We start from the raw sequence: 18,187 nt of genomic DNA, 5'->3' as shown, positions 1-18,187 counted from the left end.
TGGTAGGAGTCATGTGCTAACATAGTGCTGCCTGTCTTTAAAATAAATTCTGAAAGAAAAAACCCTAGATACTTCCTCCCCTCCAAAACTGCAGAAATTAAGATTTCTTCTATTTAGTTTGGCATACTTTACATGCACTCTAGTATATATGCACTCTCGTAATGTAGGGGACAACTTAATTAAATTAACATTTTGTCTTATTATTTATGCACGTTTGGGTTTGATACGGTTGCTGCTTTAAAGGGCATACTGTCTAGGTGAAACCTTATCCTGTGGAGGAGGCAGTTGACTGCCTAATATTCTCTGCTTGCTTAGAGGTTTGGAATTGGCTGCTGAGCTTTTTGAAGCACTTTTCTTTGGGATGTAAGGTAAATGTCCAAATTTCTGGGAGATCTGGCTTTTTGTTTTTCATCACGTGATTCATGCCAAGCTTTATTTTGAATATCTGGCATTTTTCCTGCCTAAAATTTATTGCTGTAGACTAGCAATAGTAATTCTTTTTCATTTAGATGTTGTTTCATAGTGCTTTAAAACAACTGCAATTTACTTCAAGATGGCTGCATGGCAGAGAGGGATAACACAAGTCTGGTGTGTCTACTGTAGGAGTAGATGAGTAATATTTTTATAAAGCACTGCTGGCTTTAAATATCAAGCATTCTCTAGACGTGTGCAGTTGTTAGATGCGTGCTCGTGGACGTATTTGGATGAAGAGCATTAGGGCATGTATGTATGTTTTGTATCTGTGTGCACAAAGACGACGAGTCAAAGTCTGTGATTTCTTGAAAAGGCAGATTTTTCTTGTACAAGGGGCTAAACCGTGCTCCTGGAGCAATCTATTGAAATTTTTCTGCAGTGAGAAATATATAAAATCACGAGGATGCAAGGATTTCATCTTGAGAGCTCCGCTGTTAGCTTGCGATGAGTGTGGAACTTGTAAGGCTATGTTCCTAAGAACAAAAAAATGCAGCAACGTCTTGGTTGAGTCTAAAGTACATTTATGTGGGAGGCTGAAATAAAGTTTTGTCACTCTTCCAGGTCCTCTTGTAATGGAAGAAAATGAAGCTGATCATAATGTCACTATGGAAAGATGCAATGACTTGTTGGTAATCAACTGCAGTAGCACAGGAGAGTCAAAAAGAGATGTTCGGATTTTTAAGGTGAGATCTGAATGTCCTGTGTTTGTGGATGCTTTCTTTCCGTGCTCTGATGAATTTACAATATGAAATTTTGTCAATATGTGTATATTTCTCTTGATTCTAATACATTGTGTCCTTTTACAAAGTACAGCAGTTCCTTACCTTGGCTTTTTGTGCCACTTAATTTTGAACTGATGAATATCTAGATGTTACATGTAACTAGACAGCCTTCTAATAATGATATTTAGTAGATTTTATTATAGTGCTGAAGAAATGTGTATTTGTATTGTGTTAAGAAAATCCTTTATTAAAAGAATGCTTGATGATGTGCTTGGGAATAAGAGAGGTTCTGAACACTTGAAAATCAGGTCAAAGTGCTTTGTGATTGTATGTAGGGGAAATAGGAATCCTGTTCGAGCGTCAAGGGAGGGGAGTCTTTAATGTATTTTTTTATATAAAATTGCCAGGTATCTTAGTCAGAAATATTTCCATGCATAACTATTCTTCTGATAGCTGCTACTAACATAAAATATCATTCAGGTAGTATTTGTTTTAGTAGCATGCTCATGGCCGCTATACTACACAATGTCTTCAAAGCAACTAGTGCCAGGCATTCGTTGCTGCTGCTCTTGTGTGGCTTACAACAGTGAGATATAAATCCTCCCTGCTGAAACTTATGAAATTTTGAGAATGTTATTTGGGCCAATACTGGTATTAATATAGAATTTAGAAACATTTCCCCCACTTTTTGGATATGTAGTTTCCCAATTTTTTGTTGCAGTCACACCAGTTGGTTATATGTTTGCTGCAAGAGATAAAACAAATTACATTCCTTCTTGCACTGGCCAAGTGACAGCCTGATATGATAACCTACACAAGAGCTACCAGTTTTTCATTATTTTAAAACATTTAATATTTTGCATTGTCCGAGTTTGAAAAGGACAGATATTTGTGCTTAAACATCTAAACTAAAAGAAAATGGAGAGTACTGTAACAACCCAGTTCCACAAGCTTGATGAGAAAGAGCTCTGAGTACATATTTTAAGAGAGATTAATAAAAATCTCATTCTTGATCTAGCGCTATATAATTCTTGCATTTGAATTTGTTGTTTTGTGCTGCTTGTGTTTCTTCTGCAGTAAAGAGTTAGGAGTGCATTTGTCATCTTACAGAGATTTTTGTCTTCATGCCTAAATGTATGTATGACAAAGCTGGGCAGAAGAATACCTAGGTTTTCTTTCATTGTGAAATTGAGTAAAACTTATTTCAAAGCGATGAGCAATTTTTGGGAACAGATCGTGGACACAAACGATTTACCCTTAGTAGAAACTGTCTGCTAGGAAGCAGAAACGTATTCATATTTTCAACTTGGAAATAGAAAATGAAAACAGAACTGCTAACATTAGCTTGTAGCTTCTTGATCTGAAGGAAAGAACTCCCTCTGAGAATAAAATGTAGCCTACGAGGTTTTAAACTTAAACAAAATTTTTAAGGTAGAAATTACAACTAAGGATTAAAGTACATTCTACTGTTTTTCCTCTGGGAAAGCATCTAACCTGCATGGATTCCAGGGAACCGTCGTTTGGACGGAGTGACTCTCCTGCAGCCTTGCCGATTGCAGCACGTGTCTCAGGCAGTTCTCCAGCCTCAGCTGTGCCCGTGCGGCCATCCCAGCCGCAGCCTCTCTCCGTGGAGGAGTTCCGCCTGGTAGACTCAGACAGCCAACCTCTTTATGAGCTGCAGTCGCTAGGAGGGCCGAGTACACAGATGGTGAGCATGTCTGAAACAGATCAGATGTTGTATTCACAAAGGAGGAAGCTCTTTGAAAGATCCTTTTATATGGTACTAGTTTGTTGTAACAACAACTGTTACAGACTGTCTGTAGCAACAAGGTGAAACTTTTCAGTGGTTCAGTTCATTCTCTGCTTGTTCTTCCCCAAGTAGCCAAATCCTGACCTCCAACTGTTAGTAATTTTATTAAATGACATCATCATGTATTTTGTCATTATCGAGCCTGGGTGTGATTGTGCAATGAGACCTCATACTTTTGCCACTGCTGCTTTCTTTTTATTCACTGTATGGTTTCATAAGTCTCTCTCTTTTTTGGAATTGTGACATTAGCTGTAAGCTAACCCATTAAGGCCCTCCTTTTTTCCAAATTAATTTGCTTAAAACATTGCTTTGTAGTTCTTAGCACTTTACTGTATAGAAAAGTAACTCTTTCACCTGAAGAGTTTGGTTGGCACAAGTTATAGTGTTATTGAAGACAGCTCACCCATCTAAAGCATAAAAAATCAGAAACAAGATCGTATTTCATGTTATCCTAGGTTTATAACATTGTTTTGAACAAGTCTTTGATACTTACAGAAGTATTCACTATATAAAGAGTGGTTTATTATGTTTCCGAGAATGCTAGGCAATTTATTTTTTATTTTTTAAAGACCTGGAGCTTCTCTTCTTTCTGCTTTTGCGTAAAATGATGCTTATTAATGTCAGCTTCTTAGAAGTAAAGATCAGCATTTTTACGTGTTGTGATTAATTCTGCTCATCCAGGAATGTGATTACAGTGAATCCAATGGTGACTAGTTTTCAGGTTTTTTAATAGCTTTAATAATGGTGTTCCAAGTTTCAAATAAGCGTATAATTCATTGCAGAATCCTGTTTGTTTTTCTGCTCTCTAATGAGTTAGATGGCTATTTTAAAAGGTGGGAAGTAGTTTTTAAAAATTAACAATAAATATACTGTTTGCTTGTATTATGTGAAAACAAAGTAGCCCAGAGGTCCTAGTTCCAGCTAGAATATTTCTCATTCTGGTAGTAACCAAAACCAATCAGGCCGTATGGTTATCACCATACGTTACAGCACCGTTCATCTTTTTGTGTGATTGCCTTGCAGATGATTGTTGCTAGCCAATCAGAAAATGGGCAGGTGTTGCATGTCATTCCTTCTGCCCAAGCAGGAATGGCCCAAGTGATTATTCCTCAAGGACAGCTTCTGGATGTAACCAGCACTCAGGGTGAGTTTAACCTGTGGGAATAGAGGGTGTGTGTTCCTGTGACTAAACATTCTGCACGATCTCTCTTTAAGAACCTGTTATTTGTATGCTTAGTTAATTCTTAGTTAATTTTTTAATTTGTTAGTTAATTCTTTCCTTAGTTTTCCTTAGTTTCCTTAAGATAATTACAAAAATACATACTTACTGAATTTACCTTCCAAGTGTGAATCTGCTGTCCCACGTTACATATTTTGTGCTGGACAAAAAGCCTTATGAAATAAGGGTTGTTATGCTTGCTTTAGATATGTGATGGGTAAACTGGAATACCAAGCACAAAGCTGCTTCTTGTCTTGTTGGCTGTTAATAAGGATATTTATGCTAAATCAGAAAACTGTATTACCAGCTTTGAGTTATTCATTTCACTTAAAGTGAAGTAGTTAATTCAAGTAATGCAGCAGAAGAATTAATGTTCTTTTGGCCTGTTCTGGAGACTGCTGGTGATGAGGAATTTTTTGTGAAGCCAGAAATGAATTATCTAGGGAGACAACCAGTTCCCAATGAAGAAAATGAACTATACCTTTTATTTCATTACCAATCTTTTGCCCTCGATGTGTTAAGTGTCACATTTTAAGCATGTGATGAGATGTACAGCTACAAACACAACATTTAAGTTGTGTTTCTGTCCAGAAAAGGAACATAGTGAAATCTGAAAGATGACTATTCATCTGCAAGCTTAGCTTGGATGACTGAAGGCCGTGTACTCGTTCACATGCACAGAGTAAGATTGAGAACTGACTAAGCTGTGACATCTTGTCAGACTCACCAAGGTTTGTTGAACTGATTTTGCCTCTTCTGAACAAAATTCCAAAATTTGAGTGAGTTCTCCAAATCTGAGCATTAGTTCAGAGTTCCTGCAGAATGAGGGCTCTTAGATAAGACTAGAATCCTGATTCTGGATGAACAGAAAAAGGAGTTGGGATTCAAGCCATGATCCAACCATTTTTCACTTAAGGTTGGAGTATGGTTGATGACCTGTTGAAATGCCTGCTCCTGCCCTAAGATTGGCATCCTTCCCTCCCTCCCTACCGGTTACTGTAGGGGTGAGACCACCCTTCGGATACATTGCAATCTTAGGTGACTTTAGGCTGACTGTGAAGCTTTCACTTACTAAGGAATTGCTGCTACTTTTTGCAGGCAGTGGGTTGCCATACTTGCAAGTATTTTTGCCTTCCCATTTTTTTATATCCTTCCTGAGGCTCTGTGTTTGCAAATAGCTCGGTTTTGTAGTATTTGAATCCGTGTTATGTAACAGTGCTGCAGGCTTTTTTTTTTTTTTTTCTAAAAACTTACTGTGTAAAAGGCTTTGTAGTTATTTGATCTTTATTTTTAAAAGACCATTAGGAAGAGTTGTCAGTGGCTTACTATAGAGACTGAAGGTGAAGGAGAAAGAGCTGTTAGCCCTTGAGTTTTGCTTGCCTCCAGCTGGTGGTAATGCACAAAATGGCATGGGGTTCAGAGCAGAGCTTAGTCTCCTAAGGGCGCGTCCACGTAGAAGGAACCAGCACTCAAAGTTTTGAGCCTGAGTGTGTTACTCTGAGGTGCACACTCATGAGTCTTCTGGCACAAGCTTTCTAGTAGAGTGATTTCTGTGCTTTTCTCTCTTTTCCCCCCGCCCCTCTCTTTCGGTATGGGAAAAGAAGCTTTCATAACTTAAGGGGAAAAATCCAGCACCTAGAGAGAATTCCCTTTTGTTTGTGCCGAGACTAAAATATCAAATGCTTGCTTTCACAATTTTTCCCCATATTTTTGTTTAACTTTGTATACCAGCTTCAATATAACAGTATTTGTTAGCTTATGGATCGCTCCCTCTTATCAAAAGGCTAAAACATTTGTCCTAACCAATACATTTACGTTTTCAGGTAAATAAGTTCAAAAAAAAAAAAAAGATACTGACTGCTGATCACTTTGATATGCAAATATATTGATTAGGAACAGTCACTTACCATATGTTACAGGTCTCTCTGCACTCTTAGACTGTAGTTAAACTTACTATATTGACAGAATTGGGTAAGGGAACAATTCTATGTGCTGGTATCAGCAAATCTAAAGGATGACAACTTGTAATGGGGGGCTATAGTTAGCAAAAGTCTTGTCTGAAGTCAGGAAGGTTATAACAGTGTGTCAGATGCAATGACCAGAGGCCATTTTTACTTGTTTAGGTGCTCTTTTCTAGGTACAAAACAGTATCACAATCCTCTTCTTTCTTATTTAAAAAGTAAACACTGTGTGTTTTGCAGCTGACCAAAACAGTCTTGCAATGTAGTAGGGGTTTTTTGAAATGTAAAGCAGATTATTCCACAAGTTCTGATTGTTTGCTTTGTCATGGAGGGATGCATTAACAGTAGGAAGATACCAAAGTCTCAGAGTGTAAACAACCTTATAAAGAATACGTTCATATTTGTGCCTAGACTTTATCAGTATTGACTCACAGCTATTGGACTTCTTTGTAGTTTGTCATATAGAAATCCTCTTGTTTCATATGCAAAAACTTAACTTTTCTGACATACGCAGTTTAATCGTAGCTTGCCGTTTCCCCATATTTATTCAATTATTAACCAGGAGGATGTTCTGTTTTTGCAAAGATGTTTCAGAAGAGAAGTGCGGCGATGGGAACTTGCAGACAGTAACGGTGGCTGCTATAGCAGACAGTACAAGCAGTTACATTCTACATCCACAGGCATCTCTCACTGTATCGAAAAGAAACTCCACTAGGTAGGTCAGGAGTTAAAAGGAGTAACAACCACTTGGACCTGCTGGTAGTACTGCCAGTTTTTCGTGCAGTTTGTTTTTGCAACAGTTACTACAAAATTACCAGAGAATGCTTCAGTGGAGGTTATGGTACTTTAGAATTAGCGAACGATGTGTAGCATGCTGTGTTTGCTGGGAGCATGGCAAGAGCAGTTAAAGGGCCTGAATTCCAGGGAAAGTTGGATATATTCTGACCAGAACAGCAGGTGGGTGTTTAAAGTAACAGTGAAAATTACTGAAATTGCTCTAGATAGATGCTGATATTGCCAAGAGTTGAAGATGTTTCAGTGAAGGAGCTGCAGCGAAAGCAGAAGCTTGAGGGAGTAGTTTCTTTTATCAGTATGTTAAAACCTATAGAGCCCCCCCCTCCCCCCCCCCAAAGGGGCAGTAGGTGGGTGGATATTGTAGAAATTATTTTTCTAGGTAGAGACTGTAATAGATGGCCTTAATAGGGAGAGCCTTATCTTTTTTCTTCAGAGAGCTTGAAATTCTGTTGATAAAAGCTCTGAGAAAGCTGCTGCTAACTGTGTTTCAGTGGAACAACAGATGAGCAGATTGATCAGTGAACTTTCTAAAGTTAAAATATCTAGTTATGCTTTTCTTCTCTTTGATATCCACCTGATTCTGTCATAATGCTAAGTGATGCCTAGTGTTTTAATCCTGAATATTCTGAATATTCTTTTCACTTTGAGGAGGAAAAAAAAAAAAAGGTAAAAAAAAGAGTCATATATTGTGGTCTAATTTCTCATTGATTTATGCTCTTTTGAAATCGGGAATAGAAGAAATTAGAATAATCTTAGTGATGTGGCACAAATTGCATGTATTCAAGAAATATTTAAAATAAAAAACAGTTTGTGAATGTGATTTGGGTATGTCAGGAAAAAATATTCTGAGAATAAGAAGTATTTGAACAGACAGGAGGTGATGTACATGGGTTTTGGAATGATAAACAATTTCAGAACTGTTGGGAGCAAGCATTGTCTCTGCCTCAGAGTTTAAGGAATGCAGAAACTAGGTATTTACGTCAAAACAGTTGTTGGAACTATTTTTCGGTAACTTAAAATATACTGAAATGTGCAACATTTAACAAGCATTTGGTATTGGTTTTAACCTCAGCATTCTACCATCTGTCTGTGTAAGAAAATTATCAAGATGATCAATTGATCTATTTTAGCAGTGTTTTGGCTATTGTTTTCAGGAAGTAATACTGAGAATACTGAATATTTAGCGGTCCCGTTGAATGTAGAAGACAGTGGTGTTTAAAATACTGATATTTACAGTGAATTGCTTTGGCAATAAAGTAAAATATGGGGAAAATCAAACCCAGGTTTTCAAGGCAAGTTGATACAATGTCTATAGTTTGATCATAAATGCTGCAGAGGCATACCTAATATGCTGATTTGAAATGTTAGACTAAACTATTGCTCTCCTGGCTGTCTGTATAGATTTTTATTATATTTTATTTTTTCAGGCTAGTGGAAGATCCCTTTCCTATCCCAGTCCAGCCATTGCCCCCAAATACACCTGCATGGGCGCGCCGTCTCAGGAACTGTGAGGTGGGCTGCAAACAATTCTGACTTGATGGTTTATTTCTTCTAGATCATGACACTCTCAAAGGAATAATTTTTGCATTTGTAGAGTTTGCATGTTTTCAAGCTTCCTGGTTCTATGAAAATGTGCTGGTACTAGCACATTTAAAAATGTAAACTGCTATAGGATCCCTTCTAATGCTAGAATTCGTGACTACCAACAGCCCCTGAAGCAAAAATTGTGCTTCTGAAATCTCTTGATTCTGTACAGCACTGGAAAAAGCTACTGATTCTACTGAGTAAACTGCTTTTTTGTTGCACTAGCGATTAAGCATTTAAAGCATTTAAATTTTAGGTATTCTCACAGAATTGCTTTTTGTTGTGCCAGCATGGTTACTTGTGCTTTTTTTCCCCCTCTTTTATCAAAAATTCTGTGATAACAGCTATCACATTTTTTTTTTATTTTTTTCCCTTGAGGTGACTAACACTTGGTTTAGGATTTTTGCACACCTAATTTTGGTGAGAGAGCTGCTTTATATTTAAAAAGCTTGCTATCCTTTTTTCTGATTATCTACTGAAAAACTATAAAATGGTAGTCTTTCACTGTAAATTGTGCAGATAATTCACCACCCTAAGTGGAGAACTAGCATATTTCGTGCTTCTCTTCAACCCTATCATGTCTTTTGACCTAAAAAAAAAAGCTTCCTTTTTATTTGTAGATTGTTAGATGTCTGTAGAAATGTCCTGATGACTGTGATATCAACAGCTAGAATGCATCATAAACCATTTAAAGGAAGGAGGGGGTAGATTGGAAAGTTCTTGAGAGGTCACCTGCTCTGTCCTCCTGCAACCACACTCTCCCTGATATATGTTTATTTGACTTGCTGTTAATACCTCTGTGAAGGAAAGTTCCTTATCTCTGTAGCTGGTTCACCTCTTTAGATTGCCATTAGAAGATTTTTCCTATCAGCTTGACTACTGTTAACTAGAAATTACAGTTGCAGGACTTGGAGATTGAATTTTCTTCTGTATCCACTTGGAAATAATTTTAAAATTAACTAAATATTGGAATCTGTCCCTGCCTTATTATATGCCTTTCATTTCATGCAAATGGTATTGTGCACTGTTATAATCCATTTAAACATTAAGAGGTCAGAAAATTAGTAACATTAATTTTTCCATGCTGGAGAAACTGTTTTATTTACTAGTTAGGTGTTTAAGATGTGCAGTACATGTGATTTGGGTATGGATGCCTTAGCTTTTCCGTATTTTCAAGCCTGGGAATAGAATTCTTATTCCCGATACATACAAGCTAGAGGATTAAATGAAGAATGAGTAAATGAGCCACTTATTTTATGTGGCTGCTTAGTTGTTAAAGTTCAGTAAGATGTATAGGGTTGTACCCTGAGTATAAGTTTATAACCCCTGTTACAGTGTTTTTACCTCTCTGTGGCACATACTTTAATGTTTTAACATCCATGTAGCTTATCTGAATCATTTATTATTGGCTTCATTTTATAGGAGGACTTGTATAAGGGTCTGTTTGGTCTGTTTGAGTCTATTATACTCCTTCAGAGATTTCGCCTGCTGTGTTTAAAATTCAGAGCAGCAGCACCGGTGGAGTCCTTATCCTTAAGGAGAACAAAATATTGTCTCTGTTTAAAATGGCAGTTGTGTTCTGAGGTTATAAAGATCTGTCTCTGCTGTTGAGCAGAGCTGTTGCCTGTATACGTTATTCCTCCTTGTTCCTTTAAAAAAACAAGACAAATTTTATTTCTTGTTCACCCTGCAGAGAAAACCTGTCCAAGGAGGAATGACCTGAACTCTATTCCTTCTTGTGTGTTATCAGCAGAGTTGTTTTACTGAGTTCCAGTCAGTTTCACAGGGTAAATGCACCAGAGACTGCTAGGCTGCATGTGCAATTTTGTGGGCGCAGACTAGAAAGAATGGGATTTGAGTTGTCGTTCACCTTTGAAGGTGTCTGTGTATGTCTTTGGGAATGTTTTATTACTGGTAACAGGATAGAGTAGCCTAATCAGAATTTGGAGATCTGGCAGTTAGAGAAAAAATTCTTTGCCTTCAGACTGAACACGCTTGGTGCAGGTAAATGTGGCAACTCACAATTCCACTTTCTCAGTCACTTTCCAGAATAGAACCGAATTTAAACGCTGTGGAAGTCTGTGTGAATTTCACAGAAGATACCAGCACTGGAAGTCATGGCACAGCCTGTATACATATTGCCCGCTCTATCTTTTAGAGTGTTGACCAAATTACAGACCAGGACTAAACACTCAAGAGTGGTGACTCTTTTGGCAACCAGGCACCAGCCAACACAGAACAATAAAAGCTGCAACTGTTCAAATTAGCACTAAGCTCAGTGGTTGATGCTGGTTCCCTGGTTGCCTTGAACTATTCTGCTTACACTTGCAGAGCCTAGACAGCATAATGCTTCTCGCATCCCGCTGCTGTTACTTCACTTAAGCAATACTGCAGTCTTGATGTGTATACTTTAGCGTAGGCTTTTACATCCCTTTGCTGCTATTAGGTTGGGGAGAGAAAAGGAATTCCTCCTTTTTTGACTTGAAGTAAGGCTGAGTCAAAGGGTAGGAGGAAATACAGCTACTTTCAGGGTAATTACTTTGTTAATAAAATGTATCAATTTTAAAAAATAACTTATTTTCTGTAAATTTTTCTGTAACCTACTTAAAAAGTTTTCAATGGTGTGATCAGAATGGATTTCCAGTATGTGCTGGCATACTGAAATACAGCATGATTAGGGACTGCATTTATTAATCAACTGTGCAAGGCTAAGTTGATCTACTTGTCTGGAGCAGATAATCACACTTGTCCATTTGTTCACGCTTGGGCAGCTACTAGAAGCTGGAGATCCTGAGACTTTTTGTTCCCCTGGGAAAATGCTCTATTTTGTGCATAAGTGAAGCCAGAATAGCAGACAGCGCCCTAAGAGAAGTTGTTAGTAGTTTTATGATGCAACAATTTGATCAGTTTTCTCTCATCTCCCTAGAATAAGATCAATGAGGCCTGTTTATAGTGATGGGTATAACGTTTGGGAAGAGAAATGCTGGTTACACAGTATTCGCTGGGCGAGTTGGTGTTGCAGTTGCTGCTGTGATTGAGGGGAAGCATCCCAATATCTACGGAGAAAGCATGCAGCCTTGTTCTTCTCAGGCTCCTTTGCTTCTCCTGGATTTCCAGATCAAGTTTAGGCAAGAAATACTGTTTACAACCTCTAACTAAACAACGGCCAACTTTTCTTCCTGGCCATGACTGTGCGAGTGCAGCATGCGTAGACTTTATGTAGCTAGCTGGGGGGCTGGAGCACTGTAGTTGCAGTGGAGTGAGCTTAGCTGCTGCTTAAGCAACTGAGGTTGCAGCTAGTGCATAACCCTATGCTTTTGGGCTTGTGCTGGCAGCAGCACCATGTCTGGCCCAGTTCAGTTGTTCTCTGTTGACTTTTGTTCTTGCTAACCACAGACATTTTGTTTGTTTCAGGTGACTATGAGGCACCTTTATGCAGTGGTAATTAATGTATTTGTGAGAGATGGTCGATATCTATGGGGAGCCACTGCTGCTGTTGTCAGTACTATTTAAACATCTGGCTGCTGGGTCATTGAAGGTGGCAAAACGGATCTGTCAGATGTCTGTGCTCTTTGATCATGTGTTTGTCCCATGGTTATGCCATAAAACTTGAGTTGGCAGACTGCTCTGGGTGTTACTGTCACCTGCTTAATCAACCTGATCCTGGACTGCGACTGGATAGTGAGCATGAGGTTCTGAATTCGGACCGAGAGCTTTCACTGCTCGGTGATGGGTCTCTGTAGATCAGCACTTAACTAGCTGTGATGTCTCTGAGTGGCTGAAAAGCTGTCAGAGGAAGTTGCAAAGTCAGTGAGCTGGTTTTTTTGTTTGTTTGTTTTTTGTTTTTTTTTCCTTCGAGTCAGGTTTAGATGCAGTTTTTCTGGAGTTGCCCAGAGCTTAATAGCATTCATTGAAACCCTTGTCAATTTGCATGTGGCAAGTCTTCTGTGTTATATTTCTGTGTAACTCTGAGAATGGAGTGTGCTGTGGAACTGGGAGGGGAATTACATGAGACGTTCAGTTCAATATTAATATGCTAAGTGAGTAGGTGAGCAGGTAGATTCTGCCCAACTCAGTGCGGTGTGTGTGCATTGAAATAGATACACTTCTAGCACTTAAGATTGAGATTCTCCATGGGAGTCAGGTGAATACATTCACTTAAGATGACTCGGTCTGAGGTGACTGCAACTGAAGTACGTGTGGGGGAAAAACAGGACTGGGGTTATGTCAGATAACAACTAATGTTGGCAGTAACTCTGTAAGCTTTTCTGGGGTTCTTGGTGTACCTACGGTCTTGGAGGACTGACAAACTCCTGACCTCACTGGAGCCTGCTGTGCTATTAGATCCTATGGTAAGGAGGAGTCTGTGAGGAGACTAGTAGGAAAAAAACGCAACCCCCTTCCCACCCCCCCACCCCCCCACCCCCCGCCAAATCTGAGGCTGCGTCCTCACTTGCCAGAGTCCCAGACTGCTTTCGTGTTCTTGGGTAATGGATGGCAGTCAGCTGGGTGAATAATCCTATTATTTCACCTCCTTTCCATGCAGAAAATTGGGGACTCGTACCGCGGCTATTGTGTGAGCGAGACAGAATTAGAGAGTGTTCTAACGCTACACAAGCAGCAAACACAAAGTGTGTGGGGGACGCGCCAGTCTCCAAGCCCGGCCAAACCCGCCACACGGTTGATGTGGAAATCTCAGTATGTCCCATATGATGGGATCCCATTTGTCAATGCAGGTAACTAACTTCTTTTATTTTAATAACTACTTTCAAATTTCAACATCAATTGCCAACTGGCCTTAGAAAAGGATCCTCATGGTGTTTCATGGTGTTGATAAAGTCAAGGCACAAACATTTAAAAAAAAAAAAAAAAAGCCATTTGGGTGCCTCCATGCTGCAGTCTGAAGGAGCAGGCTTATGCTTTATTGTGAGTGATTTAGTCCCTTTGTTCTGTATTTTAGAAATAAATCGGTGAAGTACTGTTTGGGAGTTCATATGAGTGACATCTTTAGAGGGAGGCCTTATCTACTCTACCAGGGCATGAAATTTTTCATAAGGGAAAGCAGTTGTTCCAGTAGTGTCGCTTAACTTGGGAAGTCCTTGAAAAGCTTGGTCTGTAGGAGCCAATAAGCTATTTAAATGGCCTCTTAAAAAAACTAGAATAACAAAAAACAAACATCAACATATCTCAGCAGACAGATTTTTCTTTTTTTAATGAATGTGCAGACTTTACAGGTTGGTTAGCTCATGGAATGCGTGTTTAAAATTACTATATGAAGTTAACGTGTTACATAGAGATCAGGAATGACTGGAGTGTAGGTTATGTGCATTTTTTGCTGAAAGTAACTGAAAAAGTGAAATGTTAGCACCAGTTTTAAAGCTTAAGCAGTAAACTGTGAGGTAGTAGAAGAAAATGAAGAACAAATGCAAAACAACCTACCCTTATTAATTCCTACCTTATTTTTGCAGAAATACATTTTCATACATCTTTAGTGTCTCTTGTAGGTTCTGCCTAGTAAATATGAGTTCTCCCCAAGAAAGATGTTTGGAGCAAAAACACATCCTTACTTTTTTGTTTTGTTTTGTGAAGTGCTGTAAACTAACAGAGACTCTGATTATTGAGCTGCAGGTTTTTTTTTTGTTTTGTTCAGACCCCCAGACAGGCATTATTTGTATTTCTAATGTGTTGTTTTTCCAGTGCATTTAGCTTTAGTTTATAAACCCTTCTATTAAAAGCATTCATTAAAATCTTTTACATATTTACAGCAGAGGCTATGAATATGATTTACTGAACAGTAGCTTAAATCCCAGATGACTGAATTCTAAACTTTACAAACAGAGGTGGTGTTCTTGAGGGATTTCTGTCTTCTGCATAAAGGGAATGCATCTGTAGTAGCTTTCCTGCTGTGCTTCTGCTGTGGGGAAATCTAGAGAAGCTGGGTAGTTCTCTGTGTTGTAGAATGTGTATTAATGAACCAAATCTTGGTTACTATTTTTGAATAAGGTTTTTGGATAGCTGATCCCTTTGTGAAACAAGGGTCCCGTCAAAATGCTTTTGAGATGCATACTAGCAAAGACTAGTTTAAAGCTGTTGAAGTCTTCTGCAGTCATAGCACATTGATTTTTTTTTTCAGTTTCAAAAAAACCCCAAACCTAAATGACTATCCATTCGTCATACCTAATCTGCTTTTAAATTTCCCATTTCTCTATTTGCATTGTTTTTTTAAATTAGAATAAATTATTGACTCATGCAATAAATTATTGACCAGCTTATGGAAACAAAATATTGCTGTTGTGATACTTTAAAAATCTTTGATTATATCATTTGTGGTAAAGGCAGCTCCCTGCCAGTATATAGATTGCAAGTAAAAGATAACTAAACATAACATAGAGGAAATACAAGTTCCCTTGACCACAAACACTTCAGTGCTATGCCCGTTAATTCCTTTTTGTCAGAAGTCTGACTGGAAGAAGCCACTTAATTTGAATGATGTTTAGAGCTGCGCAATCTTTGTTTAAGCCCATCTGTTTTTGTGGGAGTATGCCACACTGAAGCAGTAAGTCAGACTTGCAAACCTTAATGGCAAGTAAGAATTCACAGGACAGTGTTGTCTAAAGTATTGATTTAAGACAAGAGGATGCAAATGCTTAAGCTTTGATTTCAGCTGTGGATTTTTCTAGGTTATTTTGGGGATTCTGCTTCTCTTACTGACGTTTATTACCAGCATTGTGCTCCACTGGTAACTCACAAGGCTGCTGATTGTGTAAAGCATTGATGTTCATCAAGGCAGAAGCCAACATTTTGCCTCTACATGTCTTCCAGGAGTGTTGTGAAGTGTAATTAGTTTGGGAAATGCTTTGAAAATGCTGCATGTTCCTTGGATGCTATGAGAGAAGCATCCGTACCATACTGGAATGCATGCTGCACTTAGCGTTCCGCCTTCTTCAGAGTCTGATGCTAAATAGAAATAAGTGTTTCAGGACTCTCATCTGTTCTGTAGTTACTGTTTTACTATAAAGACTAGACCTCAGTGGTTGCTTGAATATGTAATTGAGTAAATTACTTTCTGTTCGCAGGAAGTAGAGCCATTGTAATGGAGTGCCAGTATGGGCCAAGGAGGAAAGGTTTCCAGCCCAAAAAAGCTGGTGAGCAGGAAAGTGCATCTGGCCATCTGTACAAAGCCACTTGTCCGGCGAGGTAAGAATTGATTATGAAGCTGGAAGAGCTACGCACTATCCTAAGAGAGCTTACCTTTTGTGAGCCTTTACGGAGCGCTATTTTGGGGTAATAGCTGATATCATGCACTAAGGTTCTTAGCTTTGTCTCCTGGATGACTTCTGGTTGATGCTCATTTAATGAGAGAGAGTCTATGAAACTGAATGAGGATGAGATTTGATAGGTTGCCTGTGTGCAAAGTAACAGCACGTCAGGATGTGAAGTACAAGTAAGAATCATTCTCTACCTAAGCATTATTGAGGACATCATATCAGGGTGTGCTTTAGCGCACCTGATAAAGAGGCAAGAAATAGCATGAGAAAAAGTTGTCTTTGAATGTTTCTCTGTTCATCCTTTGGCTGTATAGCTATAACAGGTGTGAGCTGCAGCTAGTAACAGATTAGGAAGCTAGGGTAGATTGAGAGACACATAGTAATGGTTCTGATAGTGTAAGTAAGCTTTATCTACTCTGTCCTAGAACAGATATTCCCCTCCTTTTGATTTGCAAATCTTAGACATTTTCCAGTAGAGATGCAAACTCCTGAATAACAAGTTTAAGCATCATTTGTGAGTTCGCTCTTCTTAGCTGAGTTATGTGGATCCCTTAACAGTTGTCTGTAGATCTTTACATGACTGCAGACCAAAGGTCAAGAATCACTGAATGGTTGATGACCACAAATTTTGAATAAAAGCAAAAGCTTTTCTGTTCCCCCAAACACCAGCCTTAAAATAATTGCATTCCCCATTTTGCATTCTCCCTCTACTTGTAGAGCTGGTAACTGTTACCTCAGTGTCTTCAGTTGTGCCCATGAATTTGGGGTTCAGATACCCAAGGAGCATTAATTAGGCCAGCACAGACTGACAGCCGCAGTAGCGGAAATGCAGCTAACTTGGGGCAACCGTTTTAGTCTTAAAACTGTATCTTCTTATTTGTTGTTTTTCCTTGGGGCTTAATTGCACTCATGTTGGTCCAGCATACAAATTTAGCAGAAGTCCTATTTGCAGAAGTTACAGTTCTCCCTGTTCACCAGGGACTTTCTTCTTATTCAACTCCAATGGTTTTTCTTGTCCTTGAGCATCCTGTTGCAGCTTCCCAGACTTCAGTGCCCATGCATGTTCAGTTTTTACTGAGCCAGGAGTGTGTTTACTTGGACAGGTGCAGTTAGACACAAGTGTATGTGCTCAGCTCGGGCTTCAAGCTGGGTGAAATTGCACAGCCTGTCTGGAAATGGTATTGTGCTTTGTTTGCCCTACTGAGAGACGGAGGATTTTTAAGGCACAACACCACTCTGATGTGGCTGAGTTGCTTCCAGACTGGAACAGAAGTCCAGTATCTGTGTCCATCTCTGTTGATGTTTCCTTAGCAATTCCTCAGTTCTCTTAGAGGCTCTTCACCCTCTGTACCACCCTGCCTGAACTTTTTCTGTAAGTAGTATCTGCTATGAAGTAAGTGGATTTTTTTGCCTTCCCTCTGAGGGAGAAGTGTAATGAAGCAGAATTTTTCTTTTTTCTTTTTTCTTTTTTTTTTCCTCCCCTCATCTTGGAAGGATCTATATTAAGAAGGTTCAGAAGTTTCCAGAGTATAGAGTTCCCACTGACCCTAAAATTGACAAGAAAATCATAAGAATGGAGCAGGAGAAAGCATTCAACATGCTGAAGAAGAACTTGATAGATGCTGGAGGTGTCCTCAGGTGAAACTTCCCCTTTTTTTTTTTAATCTTGACAAACGAAGCAAAAAAGAGAAATAATTTGCTTGGTTGGCTTTTTTGTTTTAGTCACTTTATTAATGTTCTTATTTAATAATGAAAAACAAACACAAAATTAAAAAACCACAGAATGCCATTAAGACTTCTATGGGTCTGGTTTAATTTGGTAAATGTGTAATACACCAAACTGTGAATCTTAAGCAGATGTGGCTGAGCAGGGAATTAACTATATTATTTGGGGATTTAACCTGTTTTATTTTGCATTGCAAAAGTGTGAGAGGTCCCTGAGCTCTCAAGGTCAGTATCTTCCAGCTCAGAGGCAGTAAAAACTTAAGCCAGTCTAACTTGGTCATTTGTCATTGTCAGACTGTTCCTCAAGAGACACATTTTGTTGACTTTGCTTGAGAATTGTGCACAGAAATTCTCTCCTCCTTGCCAGGTGGTACATACAGTTACCCACTCAGCAAGCCCACCAGTATCATGAAATAGAGACTTCATGTCTTCCTTCTTCACCTTCCCATTTTCCTATGTCTTCTCCGGAGGAAGAGGAAGAAGTTCTTAGAGATGAGAACTGTACTTTACCTTCTCGACTTCATCCTCAAGTAGCAGACAAGATCCGAGAGCTGGTGTCTCAGGGAATAGAACAGGTCTATGCAGTGAGGAAGCAACTAAGGTACAGCATTGCCTGGCTGGATAACTAC

The 18,187-nt window shown here is 38.9% G+C and overlaps 1 protein-coding gene across 4 annotated transcripts in view; it reads left to right on the top strand.

The window, feature by feature from the left end:
* The window catches only part of CARF (calcium responsive transcription factor), a 44,637-nt gene that overhangs the window by 10,149 nt on the left and 16,301 nt on the right, over window positions 1–18,187 (top strand). The window contains exons 2-10 of one of the 4 annotated variants that reach the window (XM_068948091.1): window positions 1,036–1,157; window positions 2,683–2,904; window positions 4,030–4,150; window positions 6,772–6,901; window positions 8,409–8,493; window positions 13,112–13,301; window positions 15,642–15,762; window positions 17,328–17,471; window positions 17,926–18,159. In XM_068948091.1, the coding sequence (XP_068804192.1) occupies window positions 1,036–1,157; window positions 2,683–2,904; window positions 4,030–4,150; window positions 6,772–6,901; window positions 8,409–8,493; window positions 13,112–13,301; window positions 15,642–15,762; window positions 17,328–17,471; window positions 17,926–18,159 (1,369 nt within the window). Of the gene's footprint in view, window positions 1–1,035; window positions 1,158–2,682; window positions 2,905–4,029; window positions 4,151–6,771; window positions 6,902–8,408; window positions 8,494–13,111; window positions 13,302–15,641; window positions 15,763–17,276; window positions 17,472–17,925; window positions 18,160–18,187 lie in introns of all 4 variants that reach the window. The other 3 variants (XM_068948094.1, XM_068948093.1, XM_068948092.1) reach the window with 3 other exon arrangements.

The sequence above is a fragment of the Struthio camelus genome, chromosome 6 (genome assembly GCF_040807025.1).
Source record: "Struthio camelus isolate bStrCam1 chromosome 6, bStrCam1.hap1, whole genome shotgun sequence".
Lineage (NCBI taxonomy): Eukaryota > Metazoa > Chordata > Aves > Struthioniformes > Struthionidae > Struthio > Struthio camelus.
The sequence above is the reverse complement of the archived record's forward strand: the minus strand, read 5'-3'. Positions and strand labels throughout refer to the sequence as shown.